The sequence below is a fragment of the Aspergillus niger genome (genome assembly GCF_000002855.4).
Source record: "Aspergillus niger supercontig An04".
Lineage (NCBI taxonomy): Eukaryota > Fungi > Ascomycota > Eurotiomycetes > Eurotiales > Aspergillaceae > Aspergillus > Aspergillus niger.
The window spans coordinates 578,150-594,930 of record NT_166539.1 but is presented as its reverse complement, the minus strand read 5'-3'; the positions used below and the strand labels follow the sequence as shown (position 1 = coordinate 594,930).

At 50.7% G+C, this 16,781-nt stretch overlaps 9 protein-coding genes across 9 annotated transcripts; 5 read left to right on the top strand and 4 right to left on the bottom strand.

Moving 5' to 3' along the window:
* Positions 1-143: 143 nt before the first annotated feature.
* On the top strand, positions 144-664 carry An04g02250 (uncharacterized protein; the record flags this gene model as incomplete). The annotated part of the gene is made up of 5 exons (XM_001401556.3): positions 144-179; positions 238-250; positions 306-389; positions 443-489; positions 569-664. The coding sequence occupies 5 exons, from the start codon at positions 144-146 to the stop codon at positions 662-664; spliced, it is 276 nt and encodes a 91-aa protein (XP_001401593.1).
* A 231-nt stretch (positions 665-895) lies between these two features.
* Positions 896-1,443, bottom strand: An04g02240 (uncharacterized protein; the record flags this gene model as incomplete). Its single annotated transcript, XM_001401555.1, has 2 exons — positions 896-1,338; positions 1,398-1,443. 2 exons carry the CDS (start codon positions 1,441-1,443, stop codon positions 896-898), a joined length of 489 nt encoding a protein of 162 aa, XP_001401592.1.
* A 319-nt stretch (positions 1,444-1,762) lies between these two features.
* Positions 1,763-3,904, top strand: An04g02230 (uncharacterized protein; the record flags this gene model as incomplete). Its single annotated transcript, XM_001401554.3, has 8 exons — positions 1,763-1,967; positions 2,032-2,150; positions 2,200-2,271; positions 2,335-2,421; positions 2,478-2,609; positions 2,662-3,023; positions 3,082-3,559; positions 3,632-3,904. The coding sequence occupies 8 exons, from the start codon at positions 1,763-1,765 to the stop codon at positions 3,902-3,904; spliced, it is 1,728 nt and encodes a 575-aa protein (XP_001401591.1).
* A 789-nt stretch (positions 3,905-4,693) lies between these two features.
* Positions 4,694-6,028, top strand: An04g02220 (uncharacterized protein; the record flags this gene model as incomplete). Its single annotated transcript, XM_059747355.1, has 1 exon — positions 4,694-6,028. One exon carries the CDS (start codon positions 4,694-4,696, stop codon positions 6,026-6,028), a length of 1,335 nt encoding a protein of 444 aa, XP_059606885.1.
* Positions 6,029-6,275: 247 nt separating this feature from the next.
* An04g02210 (uncharacterized protein) lies at positions 6,276-7,426 on the bottom strand (the record flags this gene model as incomplete). Its single annotated transcript, XM_001401552.1, has 3 exons — positions 6,276-6,969; positions 7,027-7,131; positions 7,197-7,426. 3 exons carry the CDS (start codon positions 7,424-7,426, stop codon positions 6,276-6,278), a joined length of 1,029 nt encoding a protein of 342 aa, XP_001401589.1.
* An 882-nt stretch (positions 7,427-8,308) lies between these two features.
* On the top strand, positions 8,309-10,467 carry An04g02200 (uncharacterized protein; the record flags this gene model as incomplete). The annotated part of the gene is made up of 2 exons (XM_059747354.1): positions 8,309-8,337; positions 8,457-10,467. 2 exons carry the CDS (start codon positions 8,309-8,311, stop codon positions 10,465-10,467), a joined length of 2,040 nt encoding a protein of 679 aa, XP_059606884.1.
* Positions 10,468-11,105: 638 nt separating this feature from the next.
* On the bottom strand, positions 11,106-12,452 carry An04g02190 (uncharacterized protein; the record flags this gene model as incomplete). The annotated part of the gene is made up of 1 exon (XM_001401550.3): positions 11,106-12,452. One exon carries the CDS (start codon positions 12,450-12,452, stop codon positions 11,106-11,108), a length of 1,347 nt encoding a protein of 448 aa, XP_001401587.3.
* Positions 12,453-12,872: 420 nt separating this feature from the next.
* Positions 12,873-14,714, bottom strand: An04g02180 (hypothetical protein; the record flags this gene model as incomplete). The annotated part of the gene is made up of 5 exons (XM_059747353.1): positions 12,873-13,120; positions 13,193-13,340; positions 13,380-13,535; positions 13,613-13,687; positions 14,535-14,714. Coding segments are annotated over 5 exons (807 nt in total), but the record flags the coding sequence as incomplete, so codon positions are not given.
* An 859-nt stretch (positions 14,715-15,573) lies between these two features.
* An04g02170 (uncharacterized protein) lies at positions 15,574-16,709 on the top strand (the record flags this gene model as incomplete). The annotated part of the gene is made up of 5 exons (XM_059747352.1): positions 15,574-15,642; positions 15,689-15,880; positions 16,069-16,095; positions 16,160-16,374; positions 16,430-16,709. 5 exons carry the CDS (start codon positions 15,574-15,576, stop codon positions 16,707-16,709), a joined length of 783 nt encoding a protein of 260 aa, XP_059606882.1.
* Positions 16,710-16,781: the final 72 nt, after the last annotated feature.

Below are 16,781 nucleotides of genomic sequence, written 5' to 3'. Positions count from 1 at the left end.
ACCCTCCGTCTTATATCTACTGGGATATCTGGCAACAAGCTTGTTGTTCATCTCAACAGATATCATCGCCTCCTTCCGTCTTCGTGACTACTAGCAATACGTTTCTCAAGTATACATAGCAGCGATCTCTAATCCAGAACAAAATGCCGACGCCTTTAGATCGCGCATTGAACTCCAAGGTACTATACAATCAGCCCCAGAAATGATAGCGGCGTCCGTAAGCTAATATGCCCTCAGAACCTATTTCTAGGTATATTATTCTGAGCTGAATATTGTTGACGGAAAGTCCGATCTAACTTTGTCAGGTTTTGCTGGAATGGTGACTGCAGCGGCCGCTTGGGCCATCTGGGGTAGCGATGTGTTCCCCGCTGAAGCTGACCCAACTGGAGGCACGGATCGATATCCTCTGTGATTGTAGGTATACCAAGCTGACGTCTAAAAGATCCGGAGAATTGGACTGCAGATGAAATGCGGAGATGGCTTCGAGTTGTATGTTTTCTTCTTCCCTCGTAAACAAAACAGTCAATGTCGCCAAAAAAGAGCAATGGTTTCTAACTGTCACTCCAAGAGGGGCCTTTTGCCCAGCGAAAGCGCATCGCGCGACGAGTTACTCGAGCGCATCAGAGCAAATATGCGTGTACCGCGAAGATCCGCGGTTCAGTGACGAGATAGCAGTTGCTTTGTTTCGAAAATTCTTCGCTTGGCGTGTCGTGGGGTATTTCCTAAGGTTTCTTCCGTTTTCCTTTTTCGGCTCAAATTGTGTAGTCGCGTCCTTGGATCATAGCGCATAATGTGTTTATCAAGTTGTCACACCGCAATAGCAATTCTAGTCATTTCCGTCAAAGGCGTAGTGAGAGGCATCCTCTTCCATCAAATAAATCCCGGTCTTGTTCCTTCATACGACGAGTCGGAAGTTCTGGGTTTGGATAAGCCATTCTCGCTTGCGCTTCCCTTTGGGCCCGTCGGCGGAAGGATTCGGCACCAGCACAAAGGTCTCGCTGAAGCCTCGTTGGGGCAAATCTCTGGACTCTCCAAAGCGCACATAGCCGCTAACGACAACCAAGATAGACATGTCCTTGACAGTCGTTTCGGTGGGGAGCTTCACTCCAGTCGAGGTAGGTGTCGGATACGCCTTGTTGATAATCTGGCAATCGACAGACTGCACTTCGTAATGCGTCGGGGACATTTGGTTGACAAAAATCTCTTGGACGGCGGCTCCATCGGCGACAGCGTTTCCGTTAAAAAGGATCATGGCCGTGGGCTGGCTGTAGAATGAGGCTATCGTGGAACGGTTGTTCTCGAGGGCAGGGTAGAAGGACTGGACAAAGTCGGTTGCCGCTGAAAGAAAGTCCACATTAGAATTTTGCAGGCGAGATATTTCTCGTAGATCGACATACCATCCGTAGAAACCTTTGTCAATGTGTCTTCTGAAGGAGGAGCCATTGTGATTCGGGACTGTTTGATGGATTTCAACGAAAATTTCGGTAAACAAGCCAAGACACTGTATATAGACCCTAATATCAAGAAACTTGAGCTCCTGAAAACTTTTTAACAGTCCAAGAACGAGTTATAAGATGGTGGTCGAACAGAGTGAACGACACTAGATGCTATGTAAGAATGCGCGATCGCGGAGAAGAGGAGCAGGCATCGGACGGCAGAAAAATGGCACGGAAGCTTGGACCACCCGGAGATGATGATCGAGCTCCGACGAAAACGCCGCCTGGAATAAACCATCATTGCTCCCTTCCGCAGTCCCACGCCAATGGCTATCTCGAGGGCAGGTTTTCGTGCGGCATCTTGGACCGGCCAATTCCTGGCCTGCAGTCGCCCATCTTGGAGATGCGTCCCCCGCGCAACTGCCCGCCCAGCGACAACGATCCGTCCGCGTCGATTCGCAACGGCGGCCTCGGAAAGCGCTTCTAAGAAGCCATACTATGTCACGACACCCATTTTCTATGTCAACGCTGGTATGACCTCGTCCCATGTTTTATTGTGCTTTCTCGCTCGCCGCTAACGCATTGACTCATATAGCCCCTCATGTCGGTCATCTGTATACTATGGTCCTTGCCGATGTCATCAAGAGATGGCGGACTCTCATCGGAGACGCTGACGCACAATTGCTGACGGGAACGGACGAACATGGCATGAAGGTACGGGCCAATAACCACTGCCTAGCACAGTATGGCTGATTTTGTAAAGATTCAGCAGGCCGCGTTGGCTGCGGAGATGGATACGCAGGCGTTCTGCGACATGAATTACAAGACGTTTGAGGTAGGCAGCATTCACTATACTGTCGTGCTCCGGTGCGAAATCGATTCTAACTCCTAAGCTTAGGCTCTAGCAAATGCTGCGAATATGGACTACAATTACTTTATACGGACAACTGAACCTGCGCACAAGGAAGCTGTTCAGTATTTTTGGGTATGTACTTGGGAAATACGCCCGGGCGCATGACTCTGAGGCTGACATGTGAGTAGGAAGTGTTGGAGCACCGGGGATACGTTTACACCGCGAAGCACGAAGGCTGGTACTCGGTTAGCGATGAGACATTCTACCCTCAGACGCAAGTACAAAAGTCGCTGGACCCCGAGACTGGGCATACCAAGATGGTAAGCTGCACGCCAACCTATCTGCCAAAACAATCGAAGCTTACCCAGGCAGGTCTCCATTGAGACAGGAAAGGAGGTGGAGTGGTCGTCGGAAACCAACTACCATTTCCGTCTGTCAGCTTTCCAGGAACGTTTGCTCGATCTATACAAAACTGGATTCATTACCCCGACGATGTATACAACCAATGTTGTCAAATCTGTTTCCGAAGGCCTTCAAGACTTGTCAATCTCTAGACCTGCGGAGCGGCTGACCTGGGGTATTCCGGTTCCCGGCGACAACACACAGACCGTCTATGTCTGGCTAGATGCGCTTGTCAACTACTTGACCAAGGCAGGCTACCCGTTTGCACCCGGCCAAGGAAGCCACCTCGGTTGGCCTGCGGATGTGCATGTCGTCGGTAAGGATATTGTTCGGTGCGTATTCGCCTTCAAGCTTGCCATATACGCGAACCCTTGACTAATTGAGCAACAGCTTTCACTGCGTATACTGGCCCGCATTCCTCATGGCTCTTGACCTTCCTCTTCCCCGCAATGTACTCGTTCATGGACATTGGACTATGAACCGTGAGAAGATGTCGAAGTCTACGGGTAATGTGGTGAACCCCTTCTTTGCCATCAACCGCTTCGGGGTGGATTCCATGCGTTTCTTCCTCATCCACCAAGGTGCATTGGTGGGCGACGCCGACTACGATAATGCTTACATCATCCGCGACTATCAGAAGCTACTGCAGAAGGGGCTCGGAAACCTTGCACATCGGGCAATCGGCTGTGCCAAGGGTAATCTTAGGACTTACATCGAGAATGGCACGTGCGGCAGACTTCCACCAGCGACTCCGGCCGATGAGGCGTACGAAACAATGCTCAAGGATGTACCCAAGAGGATAGCAGAGCAAATGGAAAATCTGAACCCCCGTGCTGCCCTGCAAGAAATCACTACCTTAATCGATCAGGTAAGGGATAAGGATAGACCCACCCTATGATCGGTGATTATTTCCAGACTTATTCTAACCCGGACCACCCAGACCAACAAATACTTCCACCACGCAGAACCATGGAAGAGCCCGAACGACCGCCAGCGATCGATCTTCAATGTCGCCGAATCACTGCGAATGGCCGGTATCCTCCTGCAGCCTGTCATGCCCACCAAGGCCAACGAGCTTCTGGACATGTTCCACGTAGACAGAACGGACCCGGCCAAAAGGAGCTATGCGGCGGCGACGTACGGCTCCGACGCAGACTACGGAGTGGATGCTAAAAAGAGTATCCTATTTCCCCCTCTTATCGTGGAAAGTTAATGTGGCGGTCCTTTCCATTTGATAACAGGAATGGGCTGGGGTCCAATCACGGTCACCAGATTGGAACGTTCGGTCAGCCAAAACACGCACAATTTAAGCACGGGTCTCCGCCTGGTGGAGGAGACTGTGGAAATAGAACGGGTTTGGCTTTTCCGTTTGCTGCTTGATGGAGACTGCGTTATGGATGGCTCTGGGTCCCAGACCGTCATTCATACGCATGCAGGGGTGGAGGGAAGGTTTATGTTATGTCATGGTATGGCGATAACTGGAGCAGAATATGCGCGAGTTTATCAACGGGAAAAGGGTGCCGACTGGGCGAAGGGTTGGTCGAATTCCTGATAGATAGACTCGGGACGGGAAACTCTTGGGGGTGGGTTTCCCGCGGCAAACTTGGGCGGACTATATCGGAAAGCGTCCGTGTTGTATATCACGAACTATGGGATTCAGCGCTATATCATGGCGGGAGTATATGAGGTTTGTATCATATTCTAGGGGTTTTCTTTCTCTGTTTGACTGTAGTATACATTGATTATCTTATACCTGATCTTGTCCCCTCTCCTCTCCTCTCCTCCCTTCTCTTCTCTTACTGTCTATCCAAAACAATATCTTCTCATCCCAACAACTGATAGATCATATCATATCATATCACCTCCTTACTACCATCTACTTTATTTTATAACATCTCTACTACCGTCGTACTAACCATCATCATCATCATCATCACCATCATCGCCAATTGAACACTATCACCACACCCCGAAGGGAAATCGATATACCAACACACTCACAATGGGCAGCATCCTCCCCCCAACCAACCCCCCAACCTACAAAACCCCCTGGACCCCAACCCCCCTCATCGAATCCACGACCCTCTCCCGCGCCGCAGGATGTAGAATCTTCCTGAAACTCGAGAACATCCAGCCCAGCGGCTCCTTCAAGTCCCGCGCCATGGGCAATCAAATCCTCTCTCACCTCCTCAAACCCGAGAACTACCACCGTCCCGTGCACTTTTACGCCTCCTCCGGCGGCAATGCCGGCTTAGCTGCCGTCTGTGCCGCCCGGAGCCTGGGATACCCCTGCACAGTGGTGGTGCCTGTGTCGACGAAGCCGCTGATGGTGCAGAAGCTGCGCAATGCGGGTGCAGCGGATGTGATTCAGTACGGGGAGACGTTCTCGGAGGCGGGACAGTATATGAAGGATGTTGTGATGAATAATAAGGACAACAATGATGCAGAAAGTGATGATGATGTTGTGAAGATTGCCCTACATCCATTTGACAATGAGCCTATCTGGCAAGGGAACAGCACTATCATTGATGAATTGGTGGACCAGGTCCCGCCGCCTGTCGGGGAGGAAGAGGAAAAAGTTCATGCCGGTCGTGCGTTGCCGGTCGATGCTATTGTTTGTAGTGTCGGTGGTGGAGGGCTGTTGAATGGGTTGGTTATGGGGATTGAGAGGCATAGGGCTAAGGCTAAGGTTGCCGATGATGGTGCGGCGAAGCCTGTTCATCTTGTGGCTGTTGAGACCAAGGGCACGGATTCTCTAGCTACAGCGTTGGAGAGTAACGAACTAATCTCGTTGCCGAAGATCACGTCGCAGGCTACGTCGTTGGGGGCTATTAAGGTCTCTGAGAGAACGTTTCAGTATGCGGTGAAGCCGCCGCCGGGCGTGAAGGTGCACAGTGCGGTGTTTTCGGATGCGGAGGCCGCAAGGGGCGTGATGAGGCTTGTGGATGATGAGAGGTTGTTGGTTGAGTTGGCTTGTGGTGTTTGTGTGGAGGCTGCGGTTGGGGGGTCTAGCTGTGCTTCTTCATCATCTTCTTCTTCGAAGATGGTGGCTGCGGGTCAGAAGAGGAAGAGGGGCATGGATGTTGGGTATGTGAGTAAGGATGAAGGGTATGGAGATGATCGGCTGTCTGCTGGGGAGAATGAGGATGATGGTCCGGTTCCTTCGCTGTCGCTGTCGGCCTCTGCTGGGGGGATGCAGTCTAAGTTGAAGGAGTTGGTGCCGGACTTGAATGCAGACAGTCGCGTCGTTATTATTGTCTGCGGTGGCAGCAATGTTACTATTGATATGGCGGCAGAATGGAGGAAGATGCTGGCTGATGGGTGGGCATCTGAGTGATTGTGAATTTCATGGCTAATGCTTCAATGGGTTATGGTGTATCTGTTGGTTTTGTTTGTTTCTTGTGGAAATTTGGGTTGCATGGGTCTCACTATACAGGTTAATGATGTACGACACAGCGTGCTTGTTTGATATATGATATAATATTAGCAGAACCTTTTTTCTGATGATCTGGAATCACAGCCTTAGAATCACTCTAGCAGCTAATTCTCCATCCTAGACTTCTCGCTAGCAATATACAAGGTTTTCATGCTGTTGCAGGCACGGCTGTACTGGTAATCGTCCGAATGCGATAATCCCAATAGTTAGATCGAACGGGATCATACTTCTCCTTCAGTAAGGTAAGCATACGGACGGCTTCCTGTTCCGATGCCGGCTCGCTTTCCGCAATGAATACATCAGCCAGCCATTCTACAGCATGGCTACTCTTGACCTCAACACTACCATCTTCCTTATCGACGACGAACTTGCCAGCAAATTCCTTCCATTCCGAAAGAGGCCGACCCGCGGCACGCAATACTCCCCGTGCATATGACCACGGGCTGCGGTTCTCGGGCGCCCGGACAATCTTGGATTTAGCGTACTGCAGCTCAGCGTCGACGACGTCTTCATCAACAACGGCTAGTCGGCCCTTCTCCGAAGGGTCTCCGCCGCTATTGGGCATCCCAGCATCTGGCTCGTTATCGCGCGGGCCAAACCGGAGCATGAAGCGGTGGTTCCAGGCGGAGTTGTTGCGGACATCCGATGCAATGAGGGCCTCCACGTCCTGGATTTCCCGCGGGGCATCCCAGAGCTTGAAGTGGCGGACGTACCAGTGACGGTAGGTCCAAACATGGTAGTTCTTGGAGTCTTGTGCAAACATTTCCATAAGGAAGTCTGGCTCCTTAGCTGGTGGGCTCGGGAAGTAGTCTGTGCGTGACATGAGAACTTGACGATGGTGCCTGGTGAAAGTTAGATGCGCCAATATAGAATGGGATGAAAGGGACAGTTTGCCATACCATATCTGATAATTTTTCAGATACTTGAGTGAGACGCCGTTGAGCCATTCCAGCTCGTCTTTGAGGTCTTTGCCCAAAGCAAAGAGGATCTTAGCTCGGTAAATCCTGATAGTCCTAGTTAGCTGCCTGTCCCAATAGTATCATACGCGGGTCGAACAAGACAAGCTTACCATACGGTATAGTGTGCCGGATTCATCGAAATAATGTCTTCAGTCAACTTCAGTGCCCTTTCCGACATTTCGTTGGCCGCCATGACCGCTCGCAGATACGATGTGGCCTCGAGATAATGCGAAGGATAGGCAATGGTAGCCAATGGCTGGGCTCCTGAATCGGAGCCATCATTCAGAGGAATTGGCTGTATGGAAGCCCATTCGGTATCAGACGCGTATTTTCCTTCCATGTTTCAACTTGAAAGTAAGTACTTTCTAGATATAGCGGCTAGTAAACACTTTAAACAGCTGGTCAGGGGTACGATGGTTCACGCTATACACAACCAAGGAGACCCTCGATTTAATATATAGGTGAGCTGAAGTTTCAACCAGCTTGCACCCTGATGTCTCTGGGACAATCCAAATTAGATCCTTGTCCGATATCCCGACGGGGCAGTGAATGACGTCCGGTAAAATCCGGGGCACCAAAGGCCAAGCTTGAGTACGTATACTTGCTCACACACGAAGCAAGTTGAGTCTGCAGTAAACAGTCTATATGCTATTGGGTGTCGGAGTTACTTTCCAACGTGCAAAGAGGACTGCGCGATACAACAAAACGGTGAAGATATTCCAGTGGATGGATTGATATGCGCCAAAATGAGTGCCTCTCCGTGCGGGTGGGGTATTATTGCCTCAGGCACCAACAGAACAATATCAAGGCGGCCAGCCATTTTGGGTGATTGTTCTGGCCTGTCTGCCATTGTTTTCCTCCACCCTTCATCGCCATTTGCTTCATGTTCATCTGGGGAAGCAACCACTACTTGACCCGGGTCCTTTTCAGAGCCACTACCAGTGGCGGTCACCAGCGCATTTTGAAGCAGCCAATCCAGAAAGTCCAGTTATTGTCCACGATGATGCATGAAGGCAACGTGCGCTTCCCGAAGAGGACAAAAAGTCCCCTACGATGGTCATTGGCCCGCGATAAGGCCAGGCAAAATGTCCCCCGCATTCTCCAACTTGACATGGCCATCGTCTCCTCATCCTCTGCCATGTCCACCTGTTCGCTTTCTTTATCCTCAACTTACCATGAGCCCACCTCGGACCGATAATGCGTCGTGTCAAAAAGTCTCGTAATGGATGTGCTCGGTGCAAGAGCAAACGAGTGAGTTTAGTATCCTTTGCGCGGTGGCTACATAGTCCCGCCCCATGTGGCCCCAAACATTAATTTTGATGCTTCGCCTATTAATAGGTAAAATGCGGGGAAGAACGACCTCATTGTAGTCGATGCACCCGCCTGGGTGTCAATTGCCCTGGATATGTCCAGTCTCTGCGTTGGGTCACCAAGTATCCGCCGCAGGCCCACGGGGAGCCGAACAAAGATCCCGCTGGGGATATTCCCAGTGATTCTAACACTATCCCGAATCAAAGTTCCGATCCCAAAAATCTGACTACCAGCGCTGCCGACTATGTTGACCCGCTGACTCAGTCTTTGGCCACGGATGGTGACAGCCTCAACTTTACCACTTCCGACGGCCCGGCCAATCCTCGAGGTCTTGAACTAGGCGGACCAGGCGGTATATGTGACAACTTATGGGACTTACAGCAGTCAGGCTCACTACCGGAACTGGCAGACCTCCATTCTCCAGCATCGGCATCAACAGCTAGCCAAAATAACCCAGCATTGAACTTCGAATCACCGGGAACTAATGCAGATGATCCGTTCGGGTTGTTCTCTTTGGCCGCACCGATTCTACAAGATGAGCCTCACATCTTTCCTGGCTTTTCACCTTCTACTATTGTACGCCACTACCCTCCACCTGGCTCAAGGCCAGCACAGCGGGACTTCACATCGATCCCGCAGCCCCTCAACAATCCTTCGTGGACACTCGTGGAGTACTACTTCAAAGAGGTAGCGGCCTTGTTTTCAAGCTATGACAGTCAGATGAACCCATTCCGGTCGACAGTATCCCGACTATGGGGCTCGTCGTTGGCCATGTGTCGGACCATGCAGAGCATGGCTGCTGCAACACTCGTCCACGACTTCCCTCAATTCGGCCCGTTAGGCCGGAAAATGCGTGACGAGGCAGTCGATATCATCACAAAGGAGTCTGCCCTGGACGACAAGTCACTCCTAGCTCTCTTGATGCTTGGTCAAACAGCCAGCTGGCACGACCCCAAGGACCTTGGCATTTCCTTCTTCAACCTGCTGCGAAATCATCTGGACACCAAGCACGCCGGACCACCAATTCCAGGCCGTAGCAATAACCATCAATTTTTTGAAGAAGCTTTGGTCTACTGGGAAATGCTCCTATCCTTTGTGGCGGATGACTCGGCGGTGTTGCCAGGCTCCGCAGCCGCCGCAACAGGTGAATCGCTCGTCCTACAACGCGTTCCCCATCCATGGACCGGCATAGCCCGCGACACCCAGCATACCGTCCAAGAAGTAGGAAGGCTTATACGTAGGGAGCGCAAACGAATTCGCTCCCGCTGCTTTACCTCACACTCAGACATTGCACGCGCCCAGCGCGCCATGGCAAAAGCAACAGAGCTAGAAGAGCGACTTTTGAGTCTGGCGCACCCAGCTGAAGCTGAAATCATCAGCCCAGGCGACGACGAAACCCCAGTCTGGCATCTTCTCACAATGGCCGAAGTATACCGCTGTACCGGTCTAATGCAATTATACCGGGTCTTTCCCGATCTTCTTCGCCGACGACTACCCACACAACGACCTTCCCCAAACCCGCAAGCTCCAGAACCAACCATGCAAGATCCGTTCCTCTCCTCTCCAGTGGGCAGTAGTACACCCTGGTACTGCGACCCTTCATGTCCGCCCGCAAAACCCACCGACTCCGCCGATCCAACAACAACATCAACCACCGCACATTCAGGCTCCGACTCCGACTCTTACTACGACGCCTGGCTGACCGAATTTACCCTCACAACTCTCTCCCGCCTAAAGACCATCCCCCTTGAGTCCCGCACCCGATGTCTCCAGCCCTTCCTCCTCGTAGCCTCGAGTAGCGAGCTTCGTCTGCCCCGTCTGCCCCCACTTGACGCCACTCTCGATAGCAGCAACGGCCCAAGTATCTCCTCCCATGCCATTGACGTCTCGCAAAGTCGTCGGTTCATCCTTGGCCGCCTCACCTCGTATCTTCACGTGCTCCCTCCCAAGCCCATTAGTGTCTGTCTGCAGCTGGTGCGGGAGGTTTGGCGGCGTATGGACGCCGGGGAGCCGGGCGTCTATTGGATGGATGTGATGATAGAAAAGGGCTGGGAGACTACAATGGGGTAATCATAGAATGGGACCACTATCTTTAACCTCTTTCTTGTGTTTGTTTGTCCAAGTACCAGCCTGGTACTGTAATTGATGATGAACGTGAAAAGGATATACGTCCTTTCTTCTGTGCTTTGTTCATATCGCTGGGAGTGTATATTTAGCGTTCTATGATATTGGTAGTAGTACATTAGTAATATTGTTATTTTCAGTGCCAGATACTTGAAGTTCAAGTATACACATAAGAGGGGCTGAATACACTTCTTGACTTGACACTGGCATCGCTGGATTACTTAGATACAACATAAAGCATGAGATAAGTTGTTCACTGAAGCCTGGGTCCCTGACGCATCATTTGAAGAAAGATTGAAAGAAAAGAAAAGAAAAGGGGGGTCAATAAAATGTGTATGATAAGGAATATATTCCGTAGTTAGATAAGAGGCGTGTCGAAGAATCTGGAAAGAATTATTATACACAGAAGGGAAGAGAATAGTAAGTATAGTGAAGCCATGACAACAGAAGAAAAAGGGGAATTGAAAGTCGATTAAACAAATAGAATATGCAATCGTGCAATGCCCTAACACCAAGCTCGGACGTAAGGGGAAATGATCGTAAAGAGTTCCGATGAAATGAGAGAGGGTGAGGGAAAGTCGAGTTCAGACAGCTCGTTTCCAGAATTTCCAGCCTTCCCGACGTTCTTGAACGCCGACGCCAACAAGGCGCTCGATGCCTTCGGGTCCGTCGGCATTTTCAAACTTCTGCTGGTCGATCTCTTCGCCGCCCTCTTCATCAGTGCCGTTGTGCAGCACCGCTGGCCAGAGGACTCCAATACCGTCTCCACCCAAGGTTGTCTCATACTTGGAGAAATTCTCTGCAGCGAGTTTGCGCTCCAGCTCACGGAGCGCGTCCACACTGGCATCTGGGCGCAGGAGTGTGATCGCACAACCACCGCCGCCCGCACCAGTCAACTTTGTCCAACCAATATTGGCAAAGTCGACCAGTTCCCGGATTCGCTCCAGTCGCGGATGAGATACCCCCAGGGAAACTAGGAAACCGTGGTTGACACGAACCAGCGTTCCGATATGTTCGAGAGTCTCCTTATCGATACTATCACCCTCCACCCCCTGGATCGCACTCTGAGCGGACACAGTCACCTTATCAATGGCATCAAGGATCGATTCGGTGACGAGTGGGTGTTCCTTCTTGAGCTTCCCAACTTTGGCAACTTCGACCGCCGTCGAGCGGCTCTGTCGTGTGTCAACAAGCAAGAGCGGTAATTCAGGGAAATTAGGTAGCGGTATAACTTTCGGGGGCTTCGAGTAGTCCTCTCTCCTGAAAATTACGGCCTTGCCGCCAGTAGAGACCGTGTTGTCCACACCACTTGGGTTTCCGTGTATACATAATTCTCCGACAAAAGCCCACCGGTTGATACGCTCGATCTGTAACTCCGCTTCATCCGGGGGCTGATCATCATGTGGGCCTGCTAGAGTACGGATCTGAAGTAACAATGCAGCACTGAAACAAGTGCAGACACTGGCGCTGCTTCCAAGACCTGCACCCATGGGGATGGTCGAGCGCAAAGTATATATAGCTCCTGGGTGCTGGGGTGAGCCCAAGGAGCAAAATAGGTACAGGAACGCCAGCGCCGACCCTTTGTGTTTCTTCCGTATCTCCTCGGGCGCCTTGGGCGATATATCTTCAACACATGGTTTCAGAGAGTCGTACAATTCTTCGTCGAGGCTAGTTACTAGGTCGTAATAGTACTTCTTCTTGGAGGGTTGTTTGAAGAAATCCCAGGGCAGATCGTCAATGTTCCAGGTGTGGTTGAAATCCATGTCCCGGAGGTTCAAGGTAATGGTGCGCTGTGATTTCGACAGAGTGGTTACGAGGAAGTAGGAGCGGAGGGAGATTGCGGCGGCCATGGCAGCCTTGCCGTGCACGACGGCATGTTCACCGAAGACGATGACCTTGCCCGGCGCGGACACCATGAAAGGGGGCGCCATCGGCGACGAAGCCTTGCGGGCCATAGCTTTCTTCACGGGATCAACCCCGTTAGTGGGAGAGGTGGCAGGGACGCTGGAGGTATTGGTGATAACGGTGGTCGCTGAAGTGTTCGAGGCGGCGTCGGAGGTATCAGGACTATCGTCGCTAACGGTGACGGTTTTGGATTGAGGTGGAGGGGCATTATCGGGTATCAAATGGGACATGTTGCGACGCTGGCCAGCTTTGGAGGCTCTGAGACTGCCGTTCTTGCGACGTACTCGCCCGTGGTGCATTACTGAAGCGAATGGGAAGGATACGTAACTTAGGGGGTTGCGATGGATTCCGGGGGGCTGAAGGTCGGGAAGGCTAAGCGTTAGGAGATTTGGACGGTGAGCATGGCGAGGAGAGAGAGACTAGAAGTCGCGGGGGGGAAGAATTAATGAGAGAAAAAAGGGCCGCAAAAAGGCGCCCAAGTCAGCATGCGTGAAAACCGAACGAGAAGCACGAGAGAATGAGAACACGAATCGCCGGGGCAGTTGATCGGCCAGCGCGAGGCAGGGATCGATGGATGCTAGAAGGGGAAGCTGGGGTGGCAGCCAATCAGCGGACCCCAATTGTGCATTAGTCACCGTTTCGACGGGCGGCCATCTGACAATTGCTTCTTCTGGTCTGCGTTTAATCCTTTTGCCTTGCAGCGCCCATTACTTCGTGGTCTAGATTCTACACGGTAGCCCTGAGTCTGATTACCCTCGCTGCCAACCTGCTGCCCTCTTCGTGCTCTTCCCCCCTTCCCCCGAACAAGCAAATCCACCTTTCTCTCCTCCCAGCTTTTGTAGCAAGGCACGGAGGAGTAGCACGGCGTCATCGAAATGCAATCCTCTAGAGGTCGGTGCGTAGGTATGCCGTAGCTATCTAGCCCAAAGCATGGAGTATCCACTTATTGCTACCTTGATGCTACATTGGCCGGATATACCGGGCAGGAGGCCCTTTGCAACCGGTTTCGCCTGGGCTGGCAAGTTCTCCCATACAGCCGAGAATATAGTCCGTCTAATCTCCCGCGTGTGAACTCTGACTGGATAATTGCAGTAGTCATAAGACCGGGCCTGGTCGGAGACGGCTTCCGGAGTATATCTGTTTCAAATAGTCTCTCTGTCTCGCGGACAAACACGTCAGTCCGAACCTTCCACGGCATATCGACTTGGTAAAAATAGTATGAGTCCGGCTGTGGATGGCCACTCACTGCAACAATCGATGCCTACACATTTGCTAAAGGCCACCTGGGTTGGGCTGACATTGTCTGGTGTCAACTGTTCCTCTGATGCATCTCTCACTTCCGATTTAACATTATAGCTATTCTCTGGCGGGCATCCTTGCTTTATCAACCCAAGGTTTAGGGAGAATTCTGTCGCTTTAAGCAAGCTCTGGGACGCTCGTCTTTCAGACAGTGTGGTCTTGATGTAGGTTAATTTTCATGGTCAATACTGTATCCATCAAAACCACTCTTGTAGCCATTGCAGGCAGCTAAGCTGACAATGCTTGGAATCATTTATATTAATTATTCCCAAATGGCATGGAAATGGGACAGCAACTTATGATAGTCTTGTATTGGACATGAGGGTGTTAGTCCCTTTACTGTGTTGCACCAGGACAGGGGAACGGTAGTATGTAATGAATGCCAGTCAGATGATTCCAGGTGCAAATGGTGCCACAGCCAGACTGCCGTTGCAAACTGGCCCAGCACATGCCATTCGCTCCTCGTGCGACATGCTGGGCTTCTATGCACTTTCAATCTGAACCACATATGGCCGCACAAGATTAACCTTTTTCATCTACATTGGTCGTCAGCATGATCCGACTTGATCTCCTTGTTTCAATTATTCTCCCTGCCTGTTGTGACTGTTGGCTAGCCATCAATATATAGTACCGGCTACGAGTCACTACAAACTTCATGTCTAGGCGAGAACTTAAAAAGACTATACAATATAAGCGTCAAACAAACAATAGCGCTCTCGCGTTTAACGTTTCCAGGAACAATGTTATTTCAATGACATTCGAACGACGAACAAAGTACTCCCAATCCGGATCCTCTAATCGTCAACTACTCCCGGTAGATTCAGAGTTCTCAGCCCATTCGATGCGGAGCTTGGTAGCATATGAGTATCAAGCTCGTCTAGTAAAGGGTCGCGATCTTCGTCTGAAGAGTTGGCAAGATCGTCGCATGGCATGGTAGGATCCCTATGTCGTAGGGGCCTGACAACCACTGCATCATGATTCTTGGCCATTTGAGACTGCAAGGTCGTGATAAGTTTCTCGAGAAGATTATTAGTGTTGTGCCGTTAGCCATGCAAATCCGTTCGACTTCTGTTCGAAGATTTGCCAGTTTTCAGAATATTAGCTGGAAGCAGAGGAGAGACATATCGTTCGCCATCGGACTTATAGTTTCTAGGTTCCAAGCCGAGAAAGAGCTGATCAATATCGGCTGAACCTATCTATTACATGTTTACATCATCCCGATAGACTTTATACTTCCTTGCTCTGACATTTCACGTTCCCTTCCCCGGAAATATACAAGGACCTGACCAAGCAAAACGCAGACTGTCAGCCAGGAACCCAGCCACCGGCCTCATACCCCGTTCACTGGGAATGTTCTTCAATTAGACCACGATTAGATGTAACAAACTAAATTCGGCAAATTGCCACCGAAAGTGTCAATTTGCTAGTCACTCAGCGTAAATGCCGCGGCTTCGAATGGTAAGCGCTAAACTCTGAGTCAATCAATCGATCATTTATGGGTTGCTCACCAAATTACCATGAAGAAAAGGACTACAGGTTTGGGAGGCAAGATCAAAAGACATTGCGGTAACACCCCTTGGTCAAAGCCAGTTCCTGAAAGGAGCAAGAAATATCTACTCGAAAACAAGTAAGTCATCAACCAAACCTGTGCTGTTGTACAGATCAGGGTATTAACAGGAACGAACGGTCAAAAATGGCCCTGACATCAGAAAACCAATTAAAACTTCGACAAATCCTTAGTATTTGACGATAGGTATCTCTGTCTATATAAACTAGGGATTGCTTGCAGCTATAAGCGTCAAAATTGAATCGCAGGATAACTGAAGTCAATTAAAGTCAAGTCGCCAAATGTCTAAACTCTTCAACGCTGTTACTCTGCTCGGTGCAGGCACTCAAGGCTCGCGCCTTGCATACATGGTATGTTTGATTCTCTGACTCTAAATCGGAGCTCTGGTTTAACTAGTATCGGAAACAGTGGTCGCGCCAAGGGAGACCAGTCTACCTTGTCGACCAAAGCCCGGCCCAGCTAAACCTGGCATTAGCCACCATACAAAGGCTGAGAGCCTCCAATCCAGCTGGCAAGGAAGGCAAAATAACCAGCCTCACTGTCGACGATCTGGACCCAGCGCTTCGCGACTCCTGGCTTGCTATTGAGGTAGGGAAAGGCCACCGAGCACTGATGTACCCTAGCTAAATCCCGTCAGTGTGTCCCAGAGGACCTGGAATACAAGCGGTCCGTGATGCTGGAGCTCGACAGTAGATCGCACTCCCAGACAATCATCGCATCAAACTCGAGCAGTTATTCCATTACTGATATCTGCAATGGACTGTCGCTTAAGGCAGATGATCGTTTCGTCAACCTGCATTCCTGTAAGTCCAATACCTATCAATAACTTGCCCCACGAGCAGCTATACTAACTATTATCTTTCCAAGTCTGGCCACCCGAGACAACAGGTAACGAAGTCCAAGCCTACTCCAACCATGAAGAGCTTTTTCAATGTGCTAATCAACCATCCCTCAGCAATCGAAATTATGGGCTCCAGCCAAACCCGACCCGACATCATACCTCTGCTTATGAAGGAAACCCAAGACCATGGATTCCAACCCTTCCACGTCCGCAAATCCTCCACAGGCTACACCTTCAACCGGTATCTCGCCAACCACGTCATATGGAACACGAGTATACATGCTAATCATGTATAGCATCTGGGCCGCCATCAAACGAGAGACCCTCCTGGTCTTAGAAGAGGGCATTGCCACGCCCGAGGAGGTGGACCAAATCTACAAGTGTGTGCTGAAAACACCCCGAGGGCCCTGCGAGCTGATGGACATTGCTGGATTGGACGTGATTCTCGCCGTCGAGGAACATTATGCCAAGGTGAGAATGGGGATCCCCAATGCGCCGCGCAAGTACCTACGGGAGATGATCGATCGGGGTGACTTGGGTGTCAAATCCGGAAATGGCTTCTTCAGTTATACTTAGACTGGAAAACCACTACTGTCGGCACTATGGGATGTGTACCTGTTTGTTCCAATGGACATTTCTTTTCTGTAT